The 11,396-nt window shown below is 47.7% G+C and overlaps 1 protein-coding gene across 1 annotated transcript; it reads right to left on the reverse strand.

The window, feature by feature from the left end:
• Window positions 1-4,355: 4,355 nt before the first annotated feature.
• BHLHE41 (basic helix-loop-helix family member e41) lies at window positions 4,356-8,967 on the reverse strand. The gene is made up of 5 exons (XM_081248762.1): window positions 8,746-8,967; window positions 8,547-8,610; window positions 8,107-8,214; window positions 7,684-7,795; window positions 4,356-7,220 (listed from the first exon to the last, which is right to left on the reverse strand). Exons 1-5 carry the CDS (start codon window positions 8,805-8,807, stop codon window positions 6,115-6,117), a joined length of 1,452 nt encoding a protein of 483 aa, XP_081104888.1. The 5' UTR covers window positions 8,808-8,967; the 3' UTR covers window positions 4,356-6,114.
• Between the last annotated feature and the right edge of the window lie 2,429 nt (window positions 8,968-11,396).

Here is an 11,396-nt window from a genome sequence, read left to right on the forward strand (position 1 = left end):
GTTTCCCCTTTGGGTGCTGAGTGGAGAACATGAATCATCATGCCCCTACTTGAAGGAGAGGAAGTCACCCTTAGTGTTTTTTTTTTTTTTTGTAAGACAGATGAGGCGAGACAGAGGTGCTTGTGAGGTACTGTCCCCCCCCACTTCATTAGATATTATCATGCTATGAATGCTATTCTTTGCAGTAGGAAATATCATGACCCCTCAATCCCACCTTATGGTCCAGATCCTCAGGAGGAGATGATGGTGAGAGTCAGTATGGCAGTCAAGTTATAAAGAGACTGAGAAGTTAGGAAGTACTTGCTCAGACCTCAAGTCACATATAGCCAGTTAAACTGTCCTGGTGCTTAGCACAGGGCCAGAGTGTGCCAGAGGCTTCTCTTTGGAGATGAACTTACTCTCCTGTTCCTTCTGTAAAACCCAGCTACTTCTCAAGGTCTTCTCTGGCCCACCCAGATGAAGTTAGCAACCTTCACCCCCAAGTATTGTAATCACCCCTGCGTAGCACATACTATGTTTCATTGTAATTTATTTTAGTGTGGGTCTGTCACCCCCAATAGATTTTGAGATCCTCAGAGATCGTTAATCTTTGATTAGCCAGCACTTACACAGCACCTCACATATAGTAGGAGCGAAACAAATGCCTGAATCCCCATACCCACTATTTCTTCAAACTCTAGGCTCAAGGAGAAAGGAATGTGTTGCAATCCACAGGGAGTCTGAAACCTCTCACCAAAGGATCGCCAATGGCTGTGTCTAAATTCAGAGGCAGCGGTCAGGGCCTACACATCCTCCCAGCCAGTTCCCCAGAATGCTTTAGCTGGACCTGCCACCCAAGATGTCCAAAACCCAGAGGCAGAGATAACACACCAGAAACAGGGTCCAGGGTCATCCATGAATCAAAATGCAGTATCAGTTTTCACTGAAGGCCCTTGGTCCCCTATCCCTATCATCCTGAGAGAAAGAAGTGCTCATCAAATCAAAAAATTTGCTTCTGGCACGGGAATTTCCTTATTTTGAAGTTACTGTGGGATAAAACCATTTTTTTGTGTAATAAAAATGATTAAAAATATATAAAGTGTCTGAAGGCTTTTGCATAAGTGTTCTGATATGGAACCTTGCTGAGAATGTGAAAGTTAAATGGAGAAAAGAAGTTGCCGGGATCAACATGTCACTGCCTCTACAAGCTCACACAATTTTGAGAAGTGCCCCTCAGGTACTCTGTTAGAACCTATGTATTCTAATTTTAGACGCATTTCAAATGGGTGTGGTTTTGGTTAAATGGTTTCCCAGCCCACAGTAAGTCAGAAGTAGCAGGTCAGATAAGACTTAGGCAGACGCTCTGACACATCAAGAAGTGATATCTGGCAGGCTGACCCTGACTAAAGAGACTGAAAAACGTATAAAAGCGGGTATAAGAACTCAAAAAGAATTCTTTGCAGGTGCCAGTACCCCCAGATTATGCGTGTAGTGCAAAAGTGATGCTTATAATCATGACCCTGAATTATTGAGAAAGGTTAACTTTCTCAGTAGGGTATTTTTTTCCTAAGACATGTGTAACATATTTTACTAAGCTTTTCACTAAAAATAAATAAGTAATAAAGGTAAACAATGTTGGCACCTGAACATAGAAGCTTCCGTTTTCTCAACCATTGTTTCATGGGGGCACATATCATTCCCTGAAGCCACATAAATTGGGCATCACTGAATTCAGGATTTTAAAACATCAACTTTTTAAAAGGTTTAGTTTTACATTTGTTTGGAGTTTTGAATATAGAATCACTGAACAAGTGCAAGAAACCCAATTTAAGACAAGTGTCCGACTCTTTTCCTGGAGCATTTTTATTTTTATTTATTTTGTTTTATTTTTATTTTTTGGCTGTGTTGGGTCTCTGTTGCTGCGAACGGGCTTTCTCTAGTTGCGGCGGGTGGGGGCTACTCTTCGTTGTGGTGCACAGGCTTCTCACTGTGGTGGCTTCTCTTGTTGCGGAGCACGGGCTCTTAGGCACGCGGGCTTCAGTAGTTATGGCATGCGGGCTCAGTAGTTGTGGCACACGGGCTTAGTTGCTCCGCGGCACGTGGGATCTTCCCGGACCAGGGCTCGAACCTATGTCCCGTGCATTGGCAGGAGGATTTTTAACCACTGCGCCACCATGGAGGTCCCTGGAGCATTTTTTTAAAGTACATGCTGCACATGTTTTTTAGTATAAATCCCATCTTAATCACAGAAAATATGTGATAATTTTCCATGTCAATCCCCTATTAAATTCTATGAAAAACTGGAACTTACATTGGACTTAGGCATGCACTGTATATTTATTTTGAACTTATTTAAAACAGCACAGTTAGAACAATGGGTGGGCCTAAATATGTTGATCTGAGGGTCCAATAAATTAAGAATTTTTGTTTAATGAAAAACATCAGATTGCTCTCTGAAATAAAATACTATGATCACAATAGTACAGCCAGCTTTTAGCATTATAATGGGCTTAACTCGTTCATGAGGGCTCTGTTCATTTCTGTGTAAAGTAAAAGCCCCTAGTCTGCCCAGCCTTGTCTTCGCAGAACCTCAAATGGCAATCACCTCCCGTGGAGAGGTTCAGAATCGACCTGTGACATAGACAGGAACAGCCTGAGGCTTCTTTGACACACTTTTGATGGGCAATAACAAAATTTACAGCCTGTATGGCTAGTAACAGAGAACTAAATGAAAAATAGTTTTCACAATGATAGGAACTAAAACTCCAGCCATACTTTAAAGAGCTATTAAAATGTAGTGTCTAGTGCCTTAAAAACGTGCTTAGCTCTTTGCGGGAGGAAAGGATGTTTATCAGTTCAATATAAACTTTGCTAAGAGATCTGTGTACGTAAAATTAATTCGTATAATACTATACGTGTAAAATATTATTGACTCAAGATTCATATTTGTCATATATTGAAAAATCACATATAATACAAAGGGTTTAGGCTAAACTTGACCGCTCTCGGCATAGAATCCTCCTTAGCAAATTATAATGATTCCAGTCTTTTGGTTCATTAAAATAAATCAATGACCAAAATAACATTTTTCAGATGCAATACAGACAATATTATTTTGCAGTTCTATTCTCACTAACTTTATCCTATTACCATGCTAGTAGAGAGGCATTTGGACTAAACAACTAACCTATAAAATCTGGTCCAACCCTAAGGTTTTTTTGTTTTATTATACCAAAATCATATAAATGCTAAAACATTTTATTATCCTCTGACTTACTTTGCGTCTTTTTTGGCTATGAAACACATGATTACAATATGACATTAACATGTAGCTCAAAATATTTAAAATGCTACTTTTTTCCATTATTCTGGTTTGGACAGAATATTTTTCTAAAGTTCAATAACTTACAATGCTCAAAAATCCTACATGGTTTTGTAATGTTAATTTTTATTTCCTTTTCCTGTGATTTATTCGTGGTGTTTCACGAATGCTGCCCAAATTCGGTTTATTTGGTTCAAGATGCTGCAGCGGGAAGTAGGTCACTGACTGGGGGATACAACAGATCTGGTCTCTAGTGCTGGCTCCAGGTAGCTTTGTGACCTTGGGAAGATATCTGATATCTCTGGGCTTCATTTCTCTCATATTTAAAAGGCAGGGGCTGGACAGCTGATCTCCGAGGTTCCTTCCGGCTCCACTTTCTATGACTTGCAGTTTGGTTGCCATAAAGTCAGCAGAGGGAGCACTTTTTCTACATCTCATAAATTTTGACTATTGTTTCAACACCTTTCAAAAATCAAGGGGTTTGTGAAGAACATTATTGAAACTAAATATTGACAATCTTTTGCACAGTTGGTATCAAATCACAAATTTGATTATAAACTTGAGAACAGTCTAGAAATAATTATTTCTGTTCCTTGAATTCCATGATAAAGTCCCACAAGAAAATTATTTTATAAAGGCTAAGAAGCTAAAATATACCAAGAAATTAACCACCCCTAAGTGATAGAGTATTTATACGGGATCCAGTGAAAGAGAAGCACCAGACCACACAACAGAGGCTACCTGGTGTCAAAGATGAAAAGCTCTGTCAGTCATAAAAACATTAGCAAACTGGGTCTAACGTAAACCATGGAAGTGACTGGTAGGTTTTTCTTTTGCACTTTTCATGTAGATACATTGGGAACAAGCAAGTAGACACAGCCAGAGCCTGGAGGCTTGCAAGAGATTGCAAATGTGTGACATCAAGCCAGTGACAAATAAAGTTGTGTATCTGAGAATCTAAATGACTTTTATCCCTATATTCATAGATTATCTTAAAACTATCCGAGCATCCATTATGTCTTTTTAATTATTAGACAATCTCATAGCGTACGTATATTAAAGTTTTTATTCCTTAGTAAGAATTTTAAAATCACAAAATAGCGTGGCAATATTTATTTTAGGTAATAGAATTTGTGGAGTGCTGAAAATACTAGAATATAAAGATAATTTCTAGTTTATCTTAACATACTAAACTTTTCTAAACCAGCTGGTTTCTTGCAGACAGTGTTTATTTATTTTTTTAAATAATTTAAGACAGCATAAGCTTGTACCAAGCATAAGCATTGTAACAAAAGTGCAACTTTTCAGCAAATCCTCCCCCAAAGATATTTTAACTCAAAATATCATTAGCACATATTTTCTCCCTACAAAAATAGCATGTCAGACATCATTAATTGGATGTATTAACAACTATGTACATAAGAGCCACCTTGTAGGCTAAGAGTTTAACGTTGTTTAAACACAGCGTTTGAGGCAAACAGTAGCAACAGCAGCAGCAAATGCACCAAACTGACTAAAAGACCCAGATATTTTCTTCACTCATAGTCAGACTGTTGTGTCTCACCCCTTACATAACATTCAAGTGAGATTTCTCACAGTGCTACCTTGGCAACAAACTAAAAATATCTAGACAAGGTCTTGGTTTAAGCCTTATTAAAAAAGCTTTCTTTGTGATTATCTGGTATCTGGTTTGGTCTCCAGAAAATACATAGACTTGGAGATAGGAAGGCCTCACAGAGCTTCATTCCACATCTTTACAGCATTTCCAACCCAAACGGACCAGTTTAATGCTTTCCTCCTCCACTCTTGTGAATTAACAGAATATAGGATAAATCAGTTCGGACTTGTTTTTCTTTTTCTTTTTCTTTTTTTTAAAGTTCAGCGCACATTCTTTGTTTTTTAACACCAAGATGATACAAACTTAGAAACATGATGGATTAAATAATGACAGGGTGAAAACAGATGCACTCAATTTCATATATATATATATATATATATATATATATATGAAATTAAGATAAGTTAATTGATTCACGGTCAATTTCTCAATAAAGTGCTAGCAAATGTACTGAGAATGACTCTGGCCTTCCTCATCCATCTCCTTCCCTGACTTAGTTCTGACGTTGGCCCAACTCCGCATCTCCTTAAACAAGCGCAACTTACTAAGAGACACCATTCACACCACTTCAGAACAGGTTGCAACGTGAGCGACTGCATCCTCACCGCTTCCTCTTTGAAAAATATACGCCTCTTGAAAAGCTGAACATTATAAAATACTGAAGACTAAGTTGAATTTTAAAAGGTCCTCCTTCTATTTGTGGAAATCTTCCTAAAGCAAGCAGGACAGCTTTGAGACGCAGGCAGACAGCAGCTACCTGCGGTTCCACGTCAGCTCCTCCGCCACCTTTCCCCTACCCTGGTTCAGCGAGCTCACTCGCAGAGCAGACCCTTCTCACTTCATCGAGAATTCGGTCCTATATTTTAAAAGACAATGGAACGTGGCCTAAAAGAAGGCAAAACTTATTACGGGGAGTTCTTTAAAGAAAAAAGAATACCTATGAGGTTCTTGTACAGCTGGTGGGAGAAGAAAGGGACGTTAGTGTGTGAAGGTTGGTGGGCGGTGAGGGATGAGCAAAACAGGAACTCCAAACGTACACAAAACACCTGTGGTATTTTTTTTTTTGCTTGTTTTGTTTTGTTTTCTTTTAAGCCCGTCGTGCATCTCTTACACTTCCTCCCTTGCAAACGTTAAGGGTGTTTTAACTTATTATGATTCCGCGTGAACCCGGGTCCCTTCTAAGGGGAGCAAGGATTCAGGGGGTTTCCTTTCCTGGCTGCGAGGGATCTTCCTGAGCGGAGCTCTCCGGGTTCCCCGGCTCGCTGCGGCCGGCGAAGGGCAGGTGGGTGCGGCCGTGCGGGGGCGGGGGGTGCAGCGCCCCAGGGGGCGCCACCTCGTGCGGCAGGAGGGTCGCGGCGGCGGCGGCGGCTGCCGCCTTCTCGGGAGGGGGCGACAACACGGAGGACAGGCAGGGGAAGGCGGCGGCGGCGGCGGCGGCAGCGGCGGCGGCGGCGGCGGCGGCCGGGGCGGGGATGCCGGGGTACAGCAGTGGGAACGGGGCGGCGGCCGCCGCCGGGTACAGGTACTTCTCCAGGCCGCTCTTGTCCAGGAAGGGCTGCACGTAGGCGGCGGCCGCCGAAGGCGAGAGGAAGTAGAAGGGCAGGCAGAAGGGGGCCGCGGCGGCCGCAGGCTGCGCGAAGGGCGCGCCCCCGCCTCCGCCGAACGCCACCAGCGAGCTGAGCAGGGCAGCGTCGGGTCTCAGCAGCGCGGCCGGGGCGGCCGGGTCGGGCCCCAGGAGCGCGGCCGCCGCCGCCGCCGCGCCGCCCCCCAGGCCGCCGCCGCTGCGGGAATCCAGCTTCATCCTCTTGGGCGCCGGCGAGTCCTCCCCGGGGGGCTCCTGCTTGATGGTGACGCGGCTCGCCCCCGCGCCTTTGCCCTTCTCGCGGTCCGGCCGGGCCTCGGCCTCGCCGCCGTAGCCGCTGTCGGTGTCCGTGTCGTTCTCGGCGGCGAGCTCGGCGCTGGGCTGAGTCCGCTGGATGACCGGCACGCAGTGGGCGAGGGGCTCCAGCTTCTGCCCGGCGCGCTCCAGGCAGGGGGCGGCCCCGGACCCGGCGGGGGTGGCGGCCGAGGGCACGCCGGTGCCTTTGCTCAGAGGAACCTGTTGAGTCAACAGCTGGGGGGTGGGCAAGAACTGGGTGGCCACGGCGTGCAAGTGGTTGATCAGCTGGACACACCGCGGCTCCCTGGGCGTCCAGCTCTCAAACCGGGCGAGGTATTGCAAGACTTCTTTGGCGCATGTTTGAAATCCCGAATGGAACGCATCCAAGTCGGACTGAATGGGCGATTTCAGAGATCGCTCCCCTAGGATGAGGAAGGGGTGAGGGGCGGGGGTGGGGAACAGAGGAATGGAGGCAAGAAGAAAAATACCGACGTTAAAACATCTGCTTATCACGTGGGCCCTGCATTGACTAAAGTGATTTCGGTTTTTCCTCCGTATTCGAGTGATATAAGCCACCGGTTGCCCAGAGGTGGGAGGAGTGGGGAGGGGGGGAGGCGCCCTACTCCCCGCTGAAAAACCGAAGTGGAGAGGGCGCAGCCGCCACTTTAAATACAAATCTGACTCCTCTGAGTTCGGCTGAAAGCCTTTAGGATGCTTCGGGAAATGGGCACTTTCCAGTGAAGGGAAAGTGTAAGCAATTTAACAAATGAAAGTGAGCCCGTGGGCCCCAGGAAGGAGGTGGGGCTGGAGGAAGAGTCCTAACACTGCTCCTCTGTGGGCTGCCCGGCTTCCTCGGGGTGGGCTGGCCTCCCTGAACTGACTTACCATTCTGTAAAGCAATTATCTTCTGATGTTGCTGCTCCGTTAAGGCTGTTAAAGCTTTTAAGTGTTTCAAAGTTAATTCCAAGACCACCGCTTTCTCCAGGTGCCCCAGAGTCTGCAGTGCAAAAAAAGAAGGGGGCACTTGGTGACTTAAAAACACACATTTGGCTTCACTGGCTCTGCAGTCAGCACAGCAACTTAAGCAAACACTTTCAAAGAAGTACTATTCCTATACTTCTTGAGCTTTCCACAATACAGGTTATAAATGATTTCTTGCCTTCAGTTGTGAACACCTACTCTTCCTGCACCCTATAGCACAGGTTGTAAGGAATCTGATATTTACATTTATTCTTATATCTCTGGGAGTAGTACCAGGCTATTAACACGCCCTTGGAGAGCGGCAAAGAATAAAAATCTGCATCTTACTGTCAACTTTAGATGTTCAGGCAGTAAGTCTTTCAGCTGAGCGATGCATTCATTAATTCGGTCTCTTCTTTTCTTTTCTATTAATCTGTGCGGTAATTTGTAGGTATCCTTAATATATGAGAGTCATGGAAGAGAGAAAACAATAAGCTAAACATTCATTTACTGGATATTACAATACCGCCGCCCCACCACCAAAAAAAAAAAAAAAAAAAAACTGTGAGAAACTATGCCCAAGACAACTCTTTCCTCTGGACTGTTCTGAAATGCAATTTAAATTCAGGTATGATGTTTAATCTCCCCTTGAGAGTATCCCGCAAACCACTTAAAATTCACAGTCGGGGAAGCTGGAATATATTTGCGGGTAGAGCTTCGCTGTGAAATCAATGGCCCTAATTAACTATCCAGGCAGGTTATGGGGAACATCAGAAACTTACACTTACCTTGCTATCGTCTCGCTTCATGCTCCTTTTGGGTTTACACATATACAAAGAGGGATAATCCAGTCTGCAAAACAGAAATCAGCATCAGGCATCCATTCGGGGAGGGGCTCTGCCCTCGCCCGCTCCATACCACTTTCTGGAGAAGAAAAAAATCAAACTGAAGCCTAGACAGATATTCGCAAGGGTGCGTGCACCTTACCCTATAAAATCTCTATGTTCCAGTAACTGTCTCTCTTGCAAATGAGGAATTCCTTCGTCCATGTTCCACCGCTGTCCGTTTCCTCTGTTTCGATTTTTGGGGTTCTGTTCTATAATCTGTGGGACGGTAGCTTTGGGAGATCTTGGGGGGATCTGTACGTCTCCAGTCTCTCTCTCTCTCTCCCTCTTCAGTGCAGTGTTGAAAGTGTGAAGCGGTTGGTCCCCTCCTCCCACCGTGCTCGCTCTCTCGCACACACACGCACACACACGCACGCACACTCGCGCCGGCCCCACTGCGCTGGTAGTTTGCTCTCACTCCGGGCAGTGTTTGGCCACAGGGCACGCGCGTCGCCGGCCAGACCAGCACCCAGCTCACGTGCGGAACGTACCATCCGCGGTCCAGCCCGGAGGGGGGCGGGGGAGGAGGGGCCGGGCCGGGAGGGGGCGTCTGGAGAAAGCTGCGAGGGAGGGCAAACGGCGGGAGGGGGCGGGGACACCTGATCAGGGCCACCGGAAAGGAAAAACAACTTCAGCCAAGCTATTCATCTTCCCGAGGGCGGTGCAGTCAGCTGGGGGAGTGGGGGGGGGCCGCCGGGGGGTGCAGGGCAGACAGGGCTTCCTCGGCTCGGAAGTGCGACTCCCTCAATCCGTCCGTCATTGCGGTTCAGGAACGTGAACGTGGCTTTTTGCTTTTCCACCGACTGTGCTATTGGTTTGGACCAGAAAAAGGAAAGAGAAAGAGAATTCGCGGTGGGTCAACTTCAGTCCCAAAGGACAATTTGGAGACTTGTTTGCTCACCGCTCGGTTGCCGGCGGGGACCCCTTAGCCCTGATTGGAGGTTGCCCCGAAAGGGGACAACTTGAAATCCGCTCCCTGAAGGATTTAAAATAAACGAAAATGTAGCCAGTGGGTCAGAATGTCGCAATCCAAGTGTCTTTCGGCCACACAGTGTCCCTGGGCCACCCAAACTTCCCGCAGCAGCTGGAATTGCGGTGCCACTAATCACAGCCGCAGATGACGACGTTTGGGGCCTCAGGCGCTCCCCGAGGAACGCGGCAGTGAGGGAGGGGGAGAGGATGGGGTGGCACGAGAGGGGCTACCGCGGAAAGCGATGCAACATTATCACTCGCTGGCTAAACTCCGCCGCGCCCCGGGTGGCGCTGCGTGCCTTCCCCGCCCCCTCCCCCCTCATGTGATAAGCGACTCCAGGAGTGTGCAGAGCCCACGTTTACTACCGCTGGCACCTCCAAAGCCTCCCTCCTTAATCTTGTCTCAAACGGGTACCAGCACAGGGCCAGCAACGTGATCCGACCTGCAGCTGCTTGCCACATCACTGCGCGGGGAACCCGTGCGCGCGCGCGCTCGCCCTGCAGCCGCGGCGCCCGGCGCGGGGAAAGCACAGGCCAGCACCAGCCGGGCTACCTTTCCCCAGAGCCACCCCGGGAGCATGACTCACTGCTAGTGAGAGTTACCGGGAGGTGCCCGCAGTTGCGCACTGCCCCTGCCGCTTGGAACAGCGGACGGCAAGGGGCCTTGGAGGCCGGGGGGAAAGCGCGTCCTGCGGGACTCCCGGGTCTCCGGTCCCGCTGCCGCCGCTCGGGTCTGCCAGGGCGGGGATGGAGAGAATAGATATTAATCTCTCTATATACAGGTAGATAGATGGCAAACCAAACGTCTTTCCTTCCTGCATTCTCCCGGGTGATCCCCGAAACATTCTTTATTGCCAGTGGCGCGTGAACCAAGGGGAAAACTACGCCGAATGCACGCGCACCGGGGCGCAGCAGGGACTGGGGCCGTCGCTACGTGTCCCACGGCCCGCCCCGCCGAGCGCGGGTTCCGGGGACGGATCTGGGTCGCGGGAAGCGGCGGCTGGGAGGAGGTCACGTGTCTGCAGGAGTCGCGTCTCTTCCCAGCCTCCAGGAGCAGCCGGGGCCGCGGCAGCGCTGCTGCAGTCTCCCGAGTCCTGGGCGGAGACGCGCCGCGTCTGGCTTCGTGACTCCGGAGGCGGCGGCGGCGGCCCAAGCTCACCCCCGCGTGAGGAGACGCTCGCGGTCCGTCCACTTCATCTGCTTAGAGGGCCCTTTAAGGTCTCTCGACTTTCTCCAATAGGGAGGCTTATTTGCACCAAATAGGCAATTTAATAATGATAATACTTAAAAGAAAAAGTATTTTTAAAATCCTAATTCTACTTTATACCTAGAGCCAGCCTCTCTCTTGTTTTCAAGTGATTAGGTGATTAATTCCCTTTGGTGGGGAGGAAAATTTGTAGTCCTAAAAGCGGCATACCCCTGCAGCACTGTATCATTTTGTCCTCTGGTTCTAAATTGACACCCCTCCCCCCCAAAAGAGCAGAGGAGGCGGGGGGAGGGATGTCGTCAAGGTGAATAATTTTAAAAATTGAAATACCAGCTCCCTTTATAGGTTTCTGACGGTTTGGAGAAGGAAGAGAGTGTAAATATAAGTATGGCTGGAGTATTTAGTGAAAATGAAGTGAAGATTGGATCACTGCATCTTGGCTTTGTCGGTAGAGCGGACCAGACGCAAGTCAGACAGCTCATCAGGGCAAACCTTAGGGGGCAAGTCTGGGGCAGACTCTAAGGCAATAGGAGAAATTGGGAAGGAAGTCTAGAAGATCAGAGGTGTTAATTTTG

This window comes from Mesoplodon bidens (genome assembly GCF_964165515.1).
Source record: "Mesoplodon bidens genome assembly, chromosome: 11".
In the NCBI taxonomy this organism is placed as follows: domain Eukaryota; kingdom Metazoa; phylum Chordata; class Mammalia; order Artiodactyla; family Ziphiidae; genus Mesoplodon; species Mesoplodon bidens.

What these genes read in the sequence shown, in the direction of transcription:
- BHLHE41 (XM_081248762.1), bottom strand. Translation starts at nt 8,807, where the DNA reads ATGGACGAAGGAATTCCTCATTTGCAAGAGAGACAGTTACTGGAACAT. An exon ending in GAACATAGAGATTTTATAGG is followed by an intron (nt 8,611 to 8,745) that starts GTAAGGTGCACG and finishes TCTGTTTTGCAG; the next exon opens with ACTGGATTATCCCTCTTTGT. An exon ending in CTGAACATCTAAAGTTGACA is followed by an intron (nt 7,796 to 8,106) that starts GTAAGATGCAGA and finishes TTTGCACTGCAG; the next exon opens with ACTCTGGGGCACCTGGAGAA.